Here is a 20268-nt window from a genome sequence, read left to right as displayed (position 1 = left end):
TATTGAACTTTGAGTTTTTTCTTCTGTCAAATGTGGAAACATTTTTTAATGTAATAAAAACAAAAAACCCAAAATGCTACCGTATAAATATAATTTTATTATACTATTTAGTAGAACTATATAATATATACATTTTTATATTGTAATTACCAAACTCATATGTATATAAATATTTTATTGTATGTACGATTTGTTTTATTTACACGCTAAACGCTGCATTTTCTCTTGGTTATACACAATCATCTCACTTCCAATAAAAGAAATGCTAATAGTATGACGGTATGAAAATGTTGTAAATAATCACAATAGAAATAATTTGCGGAGAAAATAGAGTGAATTGTTTTTTGTTTTCGTGTTATGTTTTTTTTTTATTATTGTTTGTTTATCAATTGTATGTTTTTTGTAGTTTCATTGAATTCATGTGTTTTTCTCTATTTATAAGTGTGGTATGAGCTTTTCAATTTTTGTGTAGAATGAACAGTAATTATAGAATAATTTGTATGTGCTAATATTATAAAATTAAAGTAGTTATATAATAAACACAACAAGTTTTAATTTTATATAATAGATGATATAAAAATCTATAATATTCCTTCCCAACAAAAGGAAATTATTATTAAAAAAAAAATAAAACTTAAAACCCGTCTCTCTATTTAGCCAAATAAAGAATGAAGGACATAACAAATTACAAAATATTTATCGCTTATATTTTCTTACGTGAACGATCTTCTCCCTCACCTTTCCATTCAGGATCATTGGGATCATCATCTTGAAAAGGTTCAGTTTCTGTGGAATCACCATCACTTTCATCAGAAAGATGTTTTTGCTTCCTTCGTTTTGAGGAGAAATTATTATATTCATCGGCGTACATATCGATTTGATCACCACTATGGTCTGCACAATCATCTGCGGTCATATGATCATTTGGTGCCAAGTGGTGTTTGGGATAGTCATCATATTCTTCATCAAACAGAATATCATCAGTACCATTGTCTAGAGACATCATAGTATTGACATCATCCACTGAATTATTTTTTAAAGAGCCTTTGATACGCCTTTCACCACATACTGTGGATGATCGCGAGGAACGTTTTGAGGCATTACCGGTCGCATAATAATTACGTGTTTTTATACCGCTACCACCATTACCTGGTAAATAGCAATCATCGAAACGTCTACTCTCTTCGCCGTGCTCACTAGGCATGGCACTCATTAGCTCCTCAAATTGTTCATCAGTTAGTGGAAATTTCATTGGTTCGTATGGAGGTATAATCTGAAGTATACAAAAAATTAAAGAGTTAAAGACATACAGGTGACATTAATCTTAATTGGTAAAATAGCATAGATATGTTCAATTTGGAACGGAAAGGAACGTGTAATGAACTTAGCAAAATCTGTCTTAGCGGTATGTAATCGATTTTTTCAATTGGAACCTTATAAATAAAACATTTACTCAAATTCATTTAATAAAACTGTCTTATCGACAATGACGGGGCAGAACTTAAAAGTGCCTAATGAAATATTTCCTACCTATAAGAAATCCATGGTGCTTTATAATAGGGGAAATCATGTAGGCTTTACTTGCAACTGTTTCAATATGACGGCCATAAAATACGCAAGTCAGATGTTAACTCCGTGTGCAAAATGTGTTCCACTCTATGAAGCAAAATTTTGCCATTGAGAAAGAATAACTCGAAGAAAATCCCAACATGGATAAGGTGAGACAAAAAATTGCATTGTAATCAGAAATTGGAAAGCTCGAACAGTAAAATTGACTTAGATTTTCCGACAATTTCAAAATTTGGAAAAATCGGCTTTTTGAACTGCGGTTAAACAGGATAAATTTACACATTTAGATTAATCAAAGTCTGTGAATAAATGATGTTGCCTACAGATATTCTTACGGTACGGTCACAGAAATAAAAATAGAATTTGACGCCACAGTCAAACCAGCAAACATTTTAGCTAATATTGGATATATAACATCTCGATAAGAGTATTTTCCAAAAACATATCTTAAAAGTGCTTTTGGGACACTCAGTGTCCCTCAGTGTCGACATTGCAACTTTTGCTTTAAAAACGATTAAAGTTCAACAAGTCGGTTTGTGTCAAAAATATGAAAGGTGGATTGGTCAAATTTGAAGATTATAAAAAGTCCATTTTGAATTTTCCACATTTTGGCGAAGTGGGAGCTTAATTAGAACCTACCCAAATATTTGTATTCGGCCGTGGAGGCTCCCGAACAGTTTAATTTTTGATTAATTGCACTGTTAATTAAATAAAATGTTTGCTGAATATTTTTCTTTTAAGAATATTAAAAAAATATTTTGTTGGTTGTTGAAAATACGTTAGTTAATATTTAAAACCTTGAGACATCCACCGTGGTGGAATGGTTAGAATGTCTGCCATGTTCCTTTGGTCAATACGAGTTTCGACCGAACACCAAAAAAATTGTCAGAGGTAGATTATCCCCTCTCAGTTATGCACGTGACATTTCTAATTATTTCAAAACTTCTCTATGTGGTTTCATCGTAATGTGAAACACTGTTCGGACTCGGCTGTAAATAGGAGGTCCCCTGTCATTACATACAAAAAATATTTTTTGTCTTCAATCACGAAATTAATTGATCCAATTAATTTTTAATTTAAATGCCTTCAATCACAGTTGAAAAGTTTTTCAATTAATAAATTAATTGATACAATTCACTTTTTAATCAATATGGAAATATTATGTTAAGTCAATGATTGAAAATTTTTAAATAAAAAATTAATTAATACAATTTACTTTTTAATCAAATTCGAAAGACTAAGTCAATTAAAAAATGGATTTTTTTTTAATTTTTAAGTTTTTAGTGAAAAAATTAAATGAAATCAATTAAATGGAACCAATTAACTTTTAATCAAGAAAAAAATATCACCAAAATATTTCCAATTAAAAAATTGATTGAATTTGAAAATTTTTTGAATTAAAAAATTAATTTATACTATTAATTAGAGGTGTGCACATGAGTAATATTTTGCTCACGCACACTCACGACGGAGAAATCTTATTCACGCACGATATTTTTTGGTAGGACTCACGCACGCTCACGAAAAGAAAATCTTTTAAATGTCGTGACTCACGAAAAATATCGTGACTCACGAAAAACCTCGTGACTCACGAATAATTTTATGAGTGATTTACCTTTAGAACCTGACTGAAAACATGAGTAATGTTAAAATCGAGTGCGTTATACAACTCTTACCAACTAGGATGTCACTAAAATTATAAATGAATTCAACTCGTTGCATTTTACGTTCGTCAGCGGGATTATTTTCGTTAACGTGTTTTTCCGAAATTCGTTACTCACGCACACTCACGAAGATATTATTTTCGTGACTCACGCTCACGCACGACATTTGGTTGGTTAATCACGCTCACGCCGTTGCCGTCAGCGCGACTCACGCGTAAGTCACGAAAATTTCCGTGAGTCACGACAATTTCGTGTCACGTGCACACCTCTACTATTAATCTTTTAATCAAACTAGAAACATTAAGTCAAATACGTCAATGATTGAAATTTTTAAATTTTCAATTAAAAAATTAATTGATACAATTAACTTTTTAATCAAACTTGGAAGAGTAAGCCAGTTTAAAAACAAGTAAGGAAAGTCTAAAGTCGGGCGGGGCCGACTATATTATACCCTGCACCACTTTATAGATCAAAATTTTCGATACCATATCACATTCGTCAAATGTGTTGGGGGCTATATATAAAGGTTTGTCCCGAATACATACATTTAAATATCACTCGATCTGGACAGAATTTGATAGACTTCTCCAACATCTATAGACTCAAAAGTTAAGTTGCTGAACATTTTTCTTTTAAGAATATTAAAAAAATATTTTGTTTGGTTGTTGAAAACACGTTGGTTAATATTTAAAACCCTGAGATATCCACCGTGGTGGAATGGTTAGAATGTCTGCCATGTTCCTGGGGTCAATCCGAGTTTCGACCGAACATCAAAAAAAATTGTCAGCGGTAGATTATTCCCTCTCAATTATGCACGTGACATTTCTAATTATTTCAAAACTTCTCTATGTGGTTTCATCGTAATGTGAAACACCGTTCGGACTCGGCTGTAAATAGGAGGTCCCCTGTCATTACATACAAAAAAAAAATATTTTTTGTCTTCAATCACGAAATTAATTGATCCAATTAAGTTTTAATTGAAATGCCTTCAATCATAGAAATGATAGTACACAGAAATAATATAACCAAAATATTTCCAATTAAAAAGTTAATTGAAGTTGAAAAGTTTTGCAATTAATAAATTAATTGATACAATCCACTTTTTAATCAATATGGAAACATTGAGTTAATTAAGTCAATGATTGAAAATTTTTAAATAAAAAATTAACATAATTAATTTTTTAATCAAATTCGGAAGACTAAGTCAATTAAAAAAATTGATGGATTTTTTTTTCATTTTTAACTAAAAATTCATTTCAAACAATCAATTTTTTAATCAAACTAAAAACACTAGCTCATTTTAGTTAAGTTTTTAATGAAAAATTAAATGAGTTTAAGAATCAACATCAATTAAATTTTTAATTGAATCAATTAAACAATTAATTGAAATTTGCTAATGAAACCAATTAATTTTTAATCAAGAAAAAAAATATCACCAAAATATTCCCAATTAAAAATGTTTTCAATTAAAAAATTAATTTATACTATTAATCTTTTAATCATACTATAAACATTAAGTTAACTACGTCAATGATTGAAATTTTTGAAATGTTCAGTAAAAAAATTAATTGATACTATTAAATTTTTAATCGAACTCGGAAGTGTAAGTCAGTTAAATAATTATGGATATTTTTTTATTTTTAATTAAACATTTTTTAGAAAAAATCAATTTTTGAATCAAACTAAAAAGGTTAAAAATAGTTATAGAAAGTGATTGAAATATAGTATAGCGATTAAAAATAGTTTCGTTTTTAATTAAAAAATTAATTGAATTTTGCAATCAACATCAATTAAAATTTTAATTGCATCAATTTAAAAAGTTAATTGAAATTTACTAATAAAATCAATTAATTTTTTACTATCATTTTCGTGATTGAAGACATTTCAATTAAAACATTAATTGGATCAATTAATTTTGTGATTGAATCATAAAAATTTTTTGTGTGTATCAATCACCAAATTCAATTAAAGAAATAATTGTTCCAATTAAAAAATTTATTGTTTTTTTTTTTTTTTTTAAATTTTAATTGAAAAAATTTTGGTGATATTTTTCTGTGTGAGCTAAACATGGAAACGAGCCTTACTCAGTGAGAAGAAGTTCGCCACTGTAGACTGAATAGTCTAAGTGACACTGAAATAAAGGGCTTACACTATCCCTACGAATAGTTGTTTGGTAGACCACGAAGTACAAAAATATAACAACAGACAACGACTGCACTTTAAGTTGACTGAGTGTACCAATTTTATCACACATTGTGTTGAAAGTCCTGTCTTATTTATGAATCCTTTTTCTTCTTTCATTACATCTTTTGTTTTTTGTTTTATAGGATAATATAATAGCAAACAAATTCTAACATTAAAAAATAGTACAGGTGAAATATTGACATCGATTTTTTTTATAATATTCCCTAGTGGGGAAACTATACCAAATATTTGTTTTTTTTTTTTGAAAAATTTAAAATAAAAATAAAAAATTAATACCAATAAATATATTAATCAAGCGTATTATCAAGATGTCTACTTTTTATGATTTGCTAGGGCCATCCCTTGGAAAATTATTCAATCTTACCTCTTTGGAATCAGGTGTAGAACTGCGCCTTTCTAAATCGCGCTTCGTTGAAGTAGTGCGTCTCCTCTCCTGACGTTTACTACTATTATGGTTTGATAAAAATGCAACACCTAAAAATGAAGCTAAACATAACGTGGGTTATTAGTTAAACAATATGTAGAAAAATGACATAACAATAACCAAAAAATAATAATAATAATAAATACACGAAATGAATACAAAACCAACGTGTATGCCATTGAATTTTACTTGTAATTAGATTGCATACTATAAATCGAAAATTTAGAAGAAATTTTTACAAATTTATTAGGTCAATTGGGAAGTGCTACATCATACTATTCACAACGATATGGTTGTTGGGAACTGCGTTATATGGTTAATTATAACATACCCGAGCTTTAGTGTCGATATGAAACCAAATGTTCGCATTTGTGTATTGCGATGCGCATGAAATAGTTTTCATTGATAACTTTGGCAGAGGTAGGACCCCCAGCAATGACTAATATGTAGCGTTATTGGAGAGTTTGAAGGAAAGATTTGTTGAAAAATTTTAAGAAATTTTAAGAAAAAGAAAGCGTTGCTTCAGTCAATAAGAAAATACACCGTGTGTTGCGAGCCAAAGAAACAATTTAAAAAAATCCATCAATTCGCCCAGTTCTGGGATTCTATACTCAGTTCTGGGAATAAAAACTTTCCTTGAATAAAGAGGTGATCACTGCATTGCTTTGCTCAAAATGCTCAAACTCAAATTTATGCTAGCCTTCAGCATTTATTAACAATTCGACATCCTTGTTTTCTTGATACAAAAATGTATACAATTTGTACGATGTCGTTAGATTTTATTCATCCCATTTTACTCTTTTCACATGAGATTTTTAACGGGTATATACGAGCTACAATACTTACTGGAATTGTCACCTGCCTCTGAGACTGTATCCAATATATTTAGAGGTGTGGAGGGATTTGATGGAGATGGTATACTCTGAAAATATTAATATTATTTAAAATAAAACGGCAAAATTCATAGGATAACATCATACCTCCTGATCGCCGCCACCAACACTTGGGGTTTGCGGTGCTGGCGAACTTGGATCTGGCGTATTTGCTCCACTCGATTCAGCTCGGCTATCAATACGTCGGTTTGCCCTTGAGCGAGTACTCCACGGAAATTTTAAATATGTTTGGAATTTACGGCGTTCTTCTGTTAGCGCCTTTTCATGTCTCAAAATCATGGCATCATCGGAAATATCTTCAATTAACTCCTCGCAGAGGTTATTCGTACTCGATTTTTGCTCTTCATTCAATTGGATTTTTATCACATTTGGTTCTATCCTCATTTTCTTCACATCTGGTTCGTTCGTTGCGTCATCATCTTCTTCACACTTAGAGCCATTTAATTTATTCAAACCATTTTCTACACATACACCTTGTACGTGAGAAGGTAATGAGTTTTCTTCGGTTTCTTTGGCTTCTATTGCGCTAATTTTTCCAGTTGTATGATCTATGGTAGAATTCAGATCCAATCTTTTCTCTCCCTCCGTTTCAAGTGAGTTTTTTACACGTTTTATGGTATCTTGTGAATTTTGCTTTTCTGAATCACTAGCATTGCCATTAGTCCCATCCATTTTGTCAATTTCCAACATTTCAGTACTCTCGGATTCTTCGGCATTAACATTTATAACACGCCACCTAAATGGGGGTTAGAATAATATAGTTTAGTACACTTTAATTGTTTCTTATTATTTTAAGGTTATTCGATCGATCTCTCGAAACCTAATCCTGTCCGTTTACTTTTTGTAAAATAGTATCTTAAATTATTATTACAATTATTACAGAAACACAGATAGACGAGGATATTTTTAGTTGAAGCCAAAGCCGATTCGATCCAAGACGACGTCGAATTTTTTTTAATGTATAATTTACAAACTGAAACAAATTTAAATTTTTTACGACTCTTTCTTTGGAACATTTTTTTTTCTTAATTTTACTTTTCTATCACATGAGAAAAGCCTATTTAGACTTTTACTTGTACAATACCTGGCATTATAAGGCTAATAGGGTACATAGCTATTGTGACATTTTTAGGGGATAAATAGTTTTTTCTTCACGACAAAATTGGGATCTATCGACAAGTTTATGGAATGTATTGCCACACTATTAGTTTAAAATATTGTAAAATCGAAATCATGTCGAATGTCGAAGCTGATTCTTCGGTCGAGTTCTAATAATCATAAAAACTCCATCTCTTGATGTGTCATGAATAAATATGTAATTCTTAATACTTACTTTGGCGTTGGAATTTCCTTATAGGGAAGAATTTCGACTCTAGTGGCGGCAGCAACGCTATAGGGGATCACAATATTATCAATGTCGTACGAAACTCGAGTTTTACGATCAAATGATCTAAAATGAAAATTTTCAAGAATTACTTTTAGTTAAAGAAGACTCTTTTGGCAAATTAGAAATATTACCGTTCGATTTTATTTTGGTAACTAAATCCGTGTGTGGGAGAAGATGTGCGACTTCGAACAGCTATTCCCTCTATTACTCCTCCCCCTGTCACTGTAGTTGACCACTCATGGTTATGTAGAAAATTTGATTCGCCATTATATAGATGGTTATTGTTATGATGCTGATTATAATGATGAGATGTTGCAGCTATCGATGCTGATGAAAGTTTGCGATGTTTATTACTTTTGCTGTTGTTGCTGCTGCTGTTGGAGATCGATGATAAATGTGTTGGGTTGAGATTGTATTGATCGTAGTTTGTCGGAAGATAATCGCTCGTTTGATGGGTTGATGTCATCATTGTTGCTGATGACATTGCTGTGCTCGCCACCACATTGGTTGATGATACTCGAGGAGGTGTTGGTATGATGGGCTCCTTCAAAATCACGTCGCTCAGAATTTGACATTGTTGCTTCTTCCCGCTTTTGCCCACTAGTTGAAAAAATCCATACGCAGCATTATCGCAATAAATGAACCAAAGAAAAGCAAATAGGTGGAATATTGTTTACAACGGAACAACGAAATGGGATGTTTGTTCATTGCAGAGTTAGGAACATGATCAAAATTAAAAATCAATAGAACGAACGGACCATATGATTTTTTGTTTTGTTTTTTTGCAGAATCACGGGAGCAGTGGGGGAAAGAAAATGAAAAGAAAAAAGATGCAAAAATTGTTTTTGTTTTATGTTAATATCAATTATCGAATTTTTCATGTTTACAATAATTTACTGTTGGCCACAAGTGGCGTTGTTGTGGACGTAGTAGCCAAAGTTGCATCGTTCAATGATGATGACGCCGATGATGCTATCTGGTTTGAAGCAGCAGCAGCACCATCTGTAGTTGGCATTGTACTCCTCGCTTGCGTTAAAATATTTGAGCTTACTGTACCCGATTTATCGTCGCGATCTTTTTTCTTCACATAACGTCGTTTAACTGGAGTATCGCCATATTTCTTCGAAGTATGTCCACCAGCAGCAGCAACGGCCTCCCTTTCGGCTTTCCAAAGGCTCTTAGCGATATTTTTTGCTTGACAACGTATTACACGCTGTTGCCAATCTGGCTGTTTAGCTATGGCTTCAAAATGTAAGGCATTATTTACGTCTAAACAGAAAAAGTACCATTTGCATTAGAGTTAATCGTTAAGTCAAATACCAAAATAACATACTTTCTCTAAAACTTAGAACAGGATGATATCCAGGATCTAATAACGCTATCCTATCTGACATCATCATAGTATCTGGCAAATCTCTAGGAGCAGTTGGATCGGTGCGGCCCGTACATAATGCACATGGATGTAAAGGCCATTGACAGCCACATTTAATTGTGCTAAAAAAACATAATTTGTAATTGCAAGATATTCCATAATAAAATCAAAAAACTCTATTTTTACTTGGTTAAATTAATATAAAAACAAGTAAGGAAAGTCTAAAGTCGGGCGGGGCCGACTATATTATACCCCGCACCACTTTGTAAATCCACATTTTTTTATTTATTTATTTATTTACATAAATAAATAAATAAATAAATATATTCTGTAGATCTGACCAGATTTGGGCAGAGTTCTACAATACTTATAGATTTTACATTTAAGTCGGCAAATGCGCTAAGGTGGAACACAATGTTAGTAAAAAAATATAGGAAACATTTAAATATGAACCAATTTTGAGGCAACTTCGTAAAAGTGTATTTATGATTTATCGGTCGATAGATATAGATTAGAAATTAGAAATAAAGGAAAAGAAAATAAAGGCGATTTTATAAGGAAAATGTGAGTATATATATGGAAGCTATATCGAAATCTGAACCGATTTCAACCAAATTTGGCATGCATACTTAGTATGTTAATTCTACTCTCTCATTTCATAATTTCACGTAAATCGGAATACAACTTTGAACTCTGTGGTCATATGACGGTTAATCGGGCTAAAGATATATATGGGAGCTATATCTGTATCTGAACTGATTTCAATAAAATTTAGCACACTTGACTACACTACTAATTGTGCTTCTAGTGCAAAATTTCAACCAAACTCTGGCTTCTGGGACCATATAAGTCCATATCGGGCGAAAGATATATATAGGAGCTATATATAAATCTGAACCGATTTCTTCCAAAATCAATAGGATTCTATTCTGAGCCAAAACCCATACTTGTGCCAAATTTGAAGTCGATTGGACATAAATTGCAACCTAGACTTTGATTACAAAAGTGTGTTCACGGACAGACGGACATGGCTAGTTCGACTCAGGGACCCATCCTGAGCATTATTGTGTCTATCTCGTCTCCTTCTGGGTGTTGCAAAGATATGCACTAACTTATAATACCCTGTTCCACAGTGTGGCGCAGAGTATAAATATGTGTTTTATTTTTATATATATGTCATATTTATATTTGGGCATATCGCATAGAAATTATTTACCGAAACCGAAAACTCTTATCGAAATTTTATTTAACGGATTGAAGAAAATAATAAAAATAAAAAGCATTTTAAATTAGGGTCCGCAAATTTTAGAATCGAATTTATTGTCACACTAAAAAGGGATAATTCGAAATGGCCATTTCGTATTTTTTGAAGATCCAAAATGTATATGAAGCATTTAGTTGATTTCATGCCGTTATGCGGCTAAAGCTCTATCCTGTCAAATAAGTCGACCTTAAAGTTCATGTATAATGGCCGCACTTAAAGATATAAAGGTAGTGATCTCTACCAAAAAATTTGCCCCACCTTTAACATCTCAAGGAATTTTGGCAGATGTTGGTGTCCTCAGAACTTTACGACAATGGATCACCGTCATCTACACTCTCTGTTACTATTACGAACTTTGTGGGTCCGTGTAGGATGGTTATAGGGAGGGTCTCTTCTGAACGTAATAAATAACAAATTAATAATTATCAAAGTTTATTATGATATTACATTTTGAAATAACTAAATTTTGGGTAGAAAATGTATAAGAACAGTAGGAAAATTTTTATTTAAATAATTGGGTATTTAATTAATTTTAAAAATCCCATCTTTACCAATTATTAAAAATTTGTTATCATTTTTTTTTTTTTTTTTTTGATAACAGACTCAGTAATATTTTGAACGGGAATTGTGGATGTTGTTTACAATTCAAGATTTTTAACCAATTCGCATGAAATACTTTTATAAATAGAAATAAATATATATTTAATTTTCCACATTCCCCAACATATAATAATGTCCTTACCTGGGTCTTGCTGCTTTTTTCGAAATTGTATGCATGTTTGTAGTCTGTATAAGTTTTCTTTTGCGAAATAATGTCGGCATATAGCCACGAGTTCTACATGAACTCTCAGCATTATCGTCATGCAATTTAATTTGCTTCGAGTCGGCTTCCATACAAGTAACGGGACCTTTTGATTTTACAATCTCTTGATATAAGTCACTATGCTGACGAATTTTTATTTCAAGATCTGATATTTGAGATAGTAGCCACGACCAGCGCGACGCAATGGCAGCACGATCACGTGAATAACGCCACGCGGCACGTTTTGCTCTAAAGAAATGGATAATTGCGGGATTAATAAAACTAAATAATTTATATGCTATATATTATGCTTACATTGGCAGAGTTTGTTGTTGTTGATTATTATATGTGACCATTTCATCGGCAGATTCTCCTCCAGAACTGGACTCTGTGGCATCTGAATCAATGGCTCTTTGTACTTCACACATCTCGCTTTGTAAGAGCCCAGCAACTTGTGTTAACTCGTCCGTTACATTCTCATCGAATGTAGAAACTACAATATTCTCGGCTCGTCCTATCGATGATATTGATACGCCATTTTTAGAGCCAGATGCATGATGAGCCTCTAATAAAGATTTTTTTGTTTTCTTTGATGTCGCTGCGTAATGCTGGGAATTTGTTACGGGTGTTGTGCAATGTTGTTGAGCAGTAGCTACCTCTTCAATTTTTCGCAATAAGGTTGTTATTTGTGTGGCAGGTACAAGTTCCTCCTGTTCATTCTTCCAATCTCTTGCAGGGGGTCTTGCTGCTATGACTTTCAAGAAATATTTGCTGGGATCTGGATTTGACTTTTCTGTGCTACTCGACGAAGTCACATTGTTTGTGACACCTTTGCTAACCTGCCGTGTACTCCATTCGAACAGACCGGCTATTTCTTCACTGGTATGTTTGCACATATAACGAGATTGCAGTTTACGCAGTCGTCTCATCAAAAAGTCGACTTTTCTCTGCAATTGTTGTTGCCTCTTTTCGATATCTTGTTGGCCCTCTTCGAGTTCTGTGGGTTTGACCAACTGTATTGAGGGATTATTGGTTGTACCACCTTGACTGAGACTTTGGCTAGCACTAACGGCACCTGCAGTTGCACTAGCATTTCCATTTATTTCTGTTTCATTCATTTGCATATATACCTCATTGAATAAAACATTAAGATCACATACATTCAAATCCGATGTAGTGCCACCTTCAAAACCCTTTAGTACCTTGAAAACTTCCTCGATATCTTGATCCTCCAATTCGGCCCCTTCAGATTCTTTAATAAATGATTGCGGAATATTGCCACTGCCAATAGTATTCACTGATGACACCGTACTTTGCGGTGTAAAGCAATTCTGTTGTTGCTGCACATGGTGAGCCTGCACTTGCTGCGATACCGGTGTTGGAGGAGTATTTTGCAATTGTTGTTGTATGTGTTGCATATCCTCGGACAGTGAATGTTGATGTATTGGAGTTCGCGGAGGTGTCGTTGTAGATTCAACATTATGTACAATTTTCATTAAAGCATCCTTATCAACATCATCGTTATTTGGAGGCGGGGAATCAATAGCAGTGCCATCAAGCTGACTCAAACGTTCTACGATATAATGAAAGATATAAATTTGGCATTACGAATATTATAAATCACAATCCCATTATAAAATTATGCCTACTAGAATTCTAGGAATTCAAAATCTATATATTAAAGGATGCCCAAGAAATCAAGTTTGGAAATCGGTTTGTAAGGGATTTATATCAGATTATTTATTTGTTATGGATATGATATACTCTACGTATATGTGTTATTGGTATTAATTTAGGGCACCTTCAAAAGCAGAGCAGACAAGGCTAAGATATCAAAACAATATTATATTATTATTGTGTAACACAGATACAAACGATATCCGGAAAATCTTAAATAGTATGTTCGAAAAAAAATGTGCATAGTTCATTTGCCACGTTGTTGATATAGCAGCATAAAGGAATTAGTTTTAAAAGTATATACAAATTTTAACTAAAACACAAAGTAGAAAAATTTCAATATAAATAGGAGACACGTATTCGCAAGAGAAAAAGGCTTTGCAGATATTGGTAAGGCAAAACAAACAAATCACGTGAATCCATCGGAATCCATCCACCACTCTGGCAGATGAATAGATACTGGGTTATAGTAATAAAAACCAATGGCATTTAAAAACATGGCAGATGTTCTAGCAATTTTTTGTCTAATTTAACTGAATCGATGTGAATTTTTTTTTAATTTTTTGTGTGACTCTATTGCTTTTTACACATACCTTCTAAATTGTCCTCAACTTCTGATGCAGTCATCGTAGAATCAGTGTTGACGGGTGGTAATTCTTGAACACAAAGAATCTCAGCTTTGGAGCTATCTCTGGCATCAGTTTTAACTTCTGTTTGGAAATCCGGAGACCCAATGGGGGACTCTTGTGTGCATGTTTCTTCCACATTGACATGTTTTGATGTAGAGCTTGTTTCCTCGGTTTGGATCGCGTTTTTGTCTTCTTCCACAACGTCATCATAAGTGCTGAGTTTTTCCTTTTGTTCGGATTCCGATTTTTGGTCCTTTGGTATTGTTTTGTCTTCTTGAGCTTCTGTTGAATTTTCAGTTTCCAATTGGGTGAGGTTTTCGGTGCTATCCTGCTTGGATTTTGTATTTGTTTCCGTTTCATTACACTGCGTCTCCATGTGCGCAGTGTCTACAGCAGTACTAGGAGACGCAGCTATAGCTTTTAGTACAACTATATCGGAATCCCGTTGCAATGGAGATCTAGAGCCCTCCGAAGCTTTTACAAGGTTAACGTCCTTCAATTGGTTTCGCAAACAAATGTCAGCAGTAATGGCTTCGTTTGTCAAATCAGCCAAAAGTTGAGCTGTTGATGTATCCTCTTTGGCAGCCCTATCAACAGTACTTTCTTCCTTTACCAAATCAGACGTAGTTGTATTCTTATCGATTATTTGGTTTTGGGTTTCCAAAATGGCTGTGCTTAAGCCCATTTGCTCATTATTTGTACAATCACTATTGGACTCTTTATTTGAGCTTTCGCTTTTTACAAATTCTTGTTCCCTATTGGAATTCTTCAGATTTGATTTGGGCGATTGTTTGATTGTATTCTTTTGCTGTTGCGTCTCCTTTGATCTAGTCGCACGTACCGATGTTGTAGCTTTCTGAACCGTTGTTATACTGCTTTTTAAATTCCTTTTTTCACGTAGATGAGGAGATTTTTTTATTATATTATTGGGCTTAATGTCCCCCTGCTCGGTTTTCCTTGTAGCTCTTGTAGCTGTGGCAGTTGTAGAAGAACTGTCTAATTTTTCCGTAGGACTTATGGGCTCTGTCAGAGCTGGCGCCATATTGGTATCAACTGCAGCATTTGGCTAATAATTCATAGCTGTCTTGAAGTTTTTAGTTTGCATTCAAAAATCTTGAAGATACTTTTAATTTCGATCATTCCTAGGGAGAATACAATGATATGTAAAAACGGCTTGAAAATAGAACAATTAGTTTGAATGTTTTAAAGGGATAGTCATGCTATAATGTTTCAAATCATTTATTGTGCCTAGCAAAGGAAACAACCACTAAAGTATTAAAAACATTCGAATATATATGATTTCAGGGAAGGTATATGTGTTTATGATTTCTTTTGTAAATCAAAGAGTTTGAGACTATAATGCTCAGTGTAGACGCCAGATCATATTAAACCTGTAGAATCTTAGAGTCTCCAAAAACCGAAGTTCGGACTTCCACATCAGTTGCCTTTATTGGACAATCTTATTATTCGATTTTCCAACTTGAGTCAACTTTTTATAGTCCTCAAACTTAGTCGATTTTTGGTATTTTTTAAACCTCTAAATGACATTTAACGAATATGATGAATTTGTAAAAATAACCCGGCTCAACTCAAAAAAAGTTGATTCAGCAGCAATTCAAAAATTTCAAAAAGGACAAATTCGATTTTTCTCTATTTGAAATGACGGAAAATCGAGTCATCGAATTTAAAACAGGCCTTATTTTTAACAAGTTGGCCTTTCTAAAAATTAAAAAAGCCGACTTTTCGAAAGGCCAAGAAGACTTTTTGATAGTGAAGACAATCCCTAGTAAAGCTTCAAATCCCTAATATGCTAAAAAAAAAGAAATTAATTAGAAACATATTTACTTCCATATTAAAGTAAAAGTTTTGAGCTTTTATTATATTTCATTGTCTATTTGAAGGACTAAAATGTGTACAAATACATGGATCGGAATATTGAAACCACTGTGGTGCAATGGTTAGCAGGCTCGCTGTACCAGTTCCAAAAAACGTACAATATGGACTTGAAAGAGCAAAGGTGTTCAACCGTGGTTAGTTTCCGGCCACAAAATGGGTTGATATCGGGTAATAGTGAATGGATTCTAAAGATCAGTAAAACAATTTTCAAATTTTTAAATATTTAAGGTCACGATGTGTGTGAAAACACATATTTTAAAATTGAATGATATATTGTCAGTAGGTGCAAAAGGGCTCGAAGTTTATCTACATGAACTTAGAAGCAATAATTAGAAAACGATATGAGAAGTAAACATTGTGGATAAAGGGTTTGCTTCAGCTAAATGTCACCAAAGACGAATATATTGAATACATTCAATTACGATGTCTGGTTATAGGCGAGAATTACCTACATTCGTAGTCTGAAATCCTCTTCGAAACGCGAGGCCCATAATCAACATGGAATATTATGATTACCGCCACATCTTCCATGATGAAATAGTCCAAAAATGATTATGAAATAATGCACCATTTCACTTAATGTTGAGTTTTCCGCAGAGCATAGAATTACTTTTGACAACTACACTTTAGAAAACAATTAGTTTTTAATTTTCACTAGTTTAGCCATATTATGTGACAGTATTAATCTTTGTTCACATATTACAAACTCCTTCAAATATGAGGTGTGACAAACAAGTATGCCATGAAATACAATAGAAACATGAATCTTTTGAAATTGCCGACAAAAACGAAACAATGCGGACAATAACAAAAAAAATCTTACTCCCTATTATCAACCATGCTTTGCATGATGATAAGAAACAGAATTACCGGTATATTTGATTAATATATTAAAATACTTACCTTATTGTTGGATTTTAAAATTCATTTATGTTTAAATGCCCAAAGGAATACAAATCAAGAATTCGCAAATATTTTAATATGTAATTAACTGGCTATCTGTATAGTATTCGTACATCACTCAAGGAAACGCACAAGGGACATGGTTGTATACTTTCGTATCAAATGATTAAAAACATTTGAATGTATATATGTATGTGGGCATTTATGTATATAGGCATATATACCTTGTGTTAAAAGTGGGCATAAGTGGAGCAGTTTTCTTCCTCTTGGGCACTAAAAACGAATACCTTTTGCAAAAGATACCAGCGAATGAGTGTTGTCAGATGCCTTCAATAGCCTTTGTTTGGGGACAACGGACATAAACTTTATAAAAAATGCTCGTATTTCTTTATATAATTTAAATAAATTTTCTTATTCTTCTGAAAACACTCCGCGCCTTTATCCACACAACACACACGCAACACAACCCGATTTTTTATGTAGTACATTTACTACTATTTTTCACAATTCTGATCTGCTTCCTCTTTCTCTTAAGTAATTCAATTGGTTGAACAAAAAATTGCGAGGTCGCCCAATATGTTTTTCTATTTTTCACCACTTTATCCTGTCTGCGGCGATTGTAACAATTATTTTCAATTCAATTTATAATTTCATCCAAGTATACACGTAATTTTTGTTCGAAATCGCATTCGGTCATAGCATTCGACAATGCACGACGGTAGGAAAAAATGAACGAAACGTTTTCCAACGTGAATCTTCAATTGCCCTCTATGTCGAGTTATTTTAACACTTTTTATGGTTATTCCACGATGTTTTAATGATATTCACTAACTAAATCCACATTATTGATGAATCCATAAAAAATGGCGCCCGATATATGTGGAAATATTTTTTGTTAATTTTTTTACGGAGTTCTGCGTTTGGCCGAAGAAAAAAACGACTGTACTCTCAAGCTTACGGTTACCAGTTACTCGTTACTGCAAAAGCGAATGATGGGTATATGTCTACCTAATATGCAATTTACGGCGTATCCAAGTGATATATACGCCGTGTTTTCATTAAAAAGCGGAGTATGATATATATTTTTTATTTCTATTATTTTTCGTTTAATGCGCTTTATTCCGGACGACAGTGCTCGTGTCGAACATATCCCATATATTGTGCACATTATAAGTTAAGTCCGAAGGCATAATCGATACTGCTGCATGTTTATGGGATCGATAACACATTTACCGATTATTTAGTCATCGCCGACAAGTCGTATCGATCCGACACACTGTAAAGGGCACCTTATACGGTCGGATAAACCCTGCGACACAACACGTTGCGGCGACAAATCCGATTGTGTAAGGTCGTGTTCGGCTGTCGCGGGGACGTGTTGGCATAAAATCAAAACAACTTTGATTTTTCTGGTTGGGTGGTACAAATCATTGAGTGTAAGGGGATGTTCGACAAACTTTATCAAAGACAAATTTATTTTTACATTAAAAACAGGCATTTCTGCAATGAAATTAATGATGGATCGCCAATTCTGGTTGAAAATTAAACCAGTATTGTGGCAAAAACGTGGAAAAATTCCACTTCCAATCAATGGGAAACCAGGCGACATCATCAAGAAATTTGTAATATATTAAATGTGGATTACTTCAGGAATCATTGTTTTGACACATATACCAGGATTTTTTTATTATTTTCTTCCATTTTTTCAGTAAAAAAACAACTTCATTGTTTGTTTATGCTTCTTCTTATTTTTTCATGTTGTCATCACATTTGTTCGTGCAGTGTAAGGGCAAAACTTGAACGAACACCCCTGCCAACATTTTTTGAATTTGGGGACTCTTTTGAGAATCCCCACTACGTCGAAAACAATCATATACGACATCAAAAACACGTCGGAAAAGCGCCGTCACTATTGAGAAGTTGTACCACGCCAAGTTACTACAAAAATGTTTCGCATGAGTGCAATTATTAGGTGCCTTTATAGATCAATTTAGAACGACGCCAATAAGGGACCCTCCAAACAATCAGAAAAAGTGCATTTTAAGATAGTTGTAAAAGAATCATTGTGGTCGAGTAAAACACGTTTGTTTAGATATTTAATAATTTGATTAATTATTTACAAATTCTTAAAAATATAACATTTATACCACTATCACATCACATTTAACATAATTTTTTGCATTAATGATGAGGTAGAGTTACAAGTAGCGAGTTACATATTGCAGCGTCTATCAGCCAGTGTTTTTATTCGATGGAGGCAGCGTGTCTGTAAAATATTTGAAAAACAATCACTTTATTCCATTTGGAAAATCAAAAATTGTTCACCAATATACCTTTCACAATTTTAAGCGTAAAATCTATGTTTTCAGAACTTTATTTTCGTTTTTATTTAAATAAAATATAACAAGCTGGTTGCGCTTGGCGTTTCACAAAAAATAAAATGGCTTTTGTAAAAGTAGTGATGGCAAAATACATGTATGAGGTACATTTTGTACTTTATGATATGCTGCCCCCCATCCCAGTAGGATGGTTGTAGTGACATTTACGAGTCTGTGGTAGCGATGAAGATGAAATGGAACTTTGAAATGCTGGCAGGGAATGTAAATAAAATATTGGTTTGATATAGTGAAGCTTTTTGTAAGATTTGTATTGTATTTTTTTTTTCAATAACAAAATAGCACATTCTTCTTCTTCTTTTTAAAATAAAGGGCTTGCAGTATATATGTGTGTGTTTGCGTGTAAAGACTTCCCAATAAGCACAGGATGAGCGTTTTTCAAATGCAACAATTTTTCAGTTTGAGGGTAAATATAATTTTCAACATAAATTCCACTTGACTTGAAACAGCTCATCTTCAAATTGTTTGCGAATTACTTCCAATTTGTCAAAATATTGACGAAATCTTTGAAAAGGTGTTGAAGATAATATGAGAAAACCCCAATAAACACAAGCATTGGAAAAATGCTTAAATTCAATACGCTTTCGAACATTTCTTCAAAGAATTAGCTTAGAATTCAATTAGAGAAATTGTTGAGAAAATCGCGTTCTCAACAGAAAACAGACATTACCCTCAACAGTAGAATTCAACACGTTAGCAACAATTTCTCAACATAGTAGCAACAACTTTTCAAACTAAATTTAATTTTAATGCTTCAACCCCATTGCAAAATTTGTTGAAGGCAAGCAATATGCAAGGCCATTTGAACTAATGTTGAAGATGAGATTCACTATCAAATTGATATGGCGTTATCCTTGTGTTTGTTGGGACTTTGACAAAACACTACCCTAAAATGCAACGAAAAAACCATGTGGTTTTCAAATAAAAAAATTTTAGACAAATAACTGAATTTACGCCAAAAAGTTTATAATAATAGGTAAGTCAAAATAAAAATGAAATAAAACTTTAAGGAAGTCCCTAAATGTATATCTCTTTGACGAAAACTAAAATTATGGATTGTTCTTATTTGTTGATATGTTTAAAAAGATATTTATTTTTCAATTAAGGGTAGGTACTATGTTCGGTTTTCGAGTTGAAAACCACTTTATTTTCGCGATTACTTTTCCTTAAATAATCAAAATTATAAA

General features: G+C 32.9%; 1 protein-coding gene and 1 long non-coding RNA gene across 5 annotated transcripts; both read right to left on the bottom strand.

Moving 5' to 3' along the window:
• Window positions 1–77: 77 nt before the first annotated feature.
• Window positions 78–17637, bottom strand: nsl1 (non-specific lethal 1). 4 transcript variants are annotated; one of them, XM_075290645.1, is made up of 13 exons: window positions 16910–17637; window positions 16686–16835; window positions 13851–15028; window positions 11896–13153; window positions 11521–11829; window positions 9476–9636; window positions 9040–9411; window positions 8274–8742; window positions 8089–8205; window positions 6843–7491; window positions 6709–6784; window positions 5803–5924; window positions 78–1273 (listed from the first exon to the last, which is right to left on the bottom strand). In XM_075290645.1, exons 3-13 carry the CDS (start codon window positions 14926–14928, stop codon window positions 704–706), a joined length of 5181 nt encoding a protein of 1726 aa, XP_075146760.1. In that variant the 5' UTR covers window positions 14929–15028; window positions 16686–16835; window positions 16910–17637; the 3' UTR covers window positions 78–703. The 4 variants fall into 4 exon arrangements, with proteins under 4 accessions (XP_075146760.1, XP_075146759.1, XP_075146762.1 ...); XM_075290644.1 differs by having other exon boundaries at window positions 16686–17637; XM_075290647.1 differs by having other exon boundaries at window positions 9199–9411; window positions 16686–17637.
• Window positions 17638–18768: 1131 nt separating this feature from the next.
• LOC142238886 (uncharacterized) lies at window positions 18769–19315 on the bottom strand. Its single transcript, XR_012722853.1, has 2 exons — window positions 19019–19315; window positions 18769–18951 (listed from the first exon to the last, which is right to left on the bottom strand). It is a non-coding gene; the product is annotated as an uncharacterized LOC142238886 (long non-coding RNA).
• Between the last annotated feature and the right edge of the window lie 953 nt (window positions 19316–20268).

The sequence above is a fragment of the Haematobia irritans genome, chromosome 1, assembly GCF_050003625.1.
Source record: "Haematobia irritans isolate KBUSLIRL chromosome 1, ASM5000362v1, whole genome shotgun sequence".
NCBI classification, from domain to species: domain Eukaryota; kingdom Metazoa; phylum Arthropoda; class Insecta; order Diptera; family Muscidae; genus Haematobia; species Haematobia irritans.
Note: the sequence above shows the minus strand (reverse complement) of the source record. Positions and strands in the feature narration are given on the sequence as shown.

Coding starts and splice junctions, on each gene's coding strand:
- nsl1 (XM_075290644.1), bottom strand. CDS start 14,928: ATGGCGCCAGCTCTGACAGAGCCCATAAGTCCTACGGAAAAATTAGAC. Junction 9,637..11,520: donor AAAAAAGCAGCAAGACCCAG/GTAAGGACATTA, acceptor ATGTTTTTTTAG/CACAATTAAATGTGGCTGTC. Junction 7,492..8,088: donor AAGGAAATTCCAACGCCAAA/GTAAGTATTAAG, acceptor ACCCCCATTTAG/GTGGCGTGTTATAAATGTTA.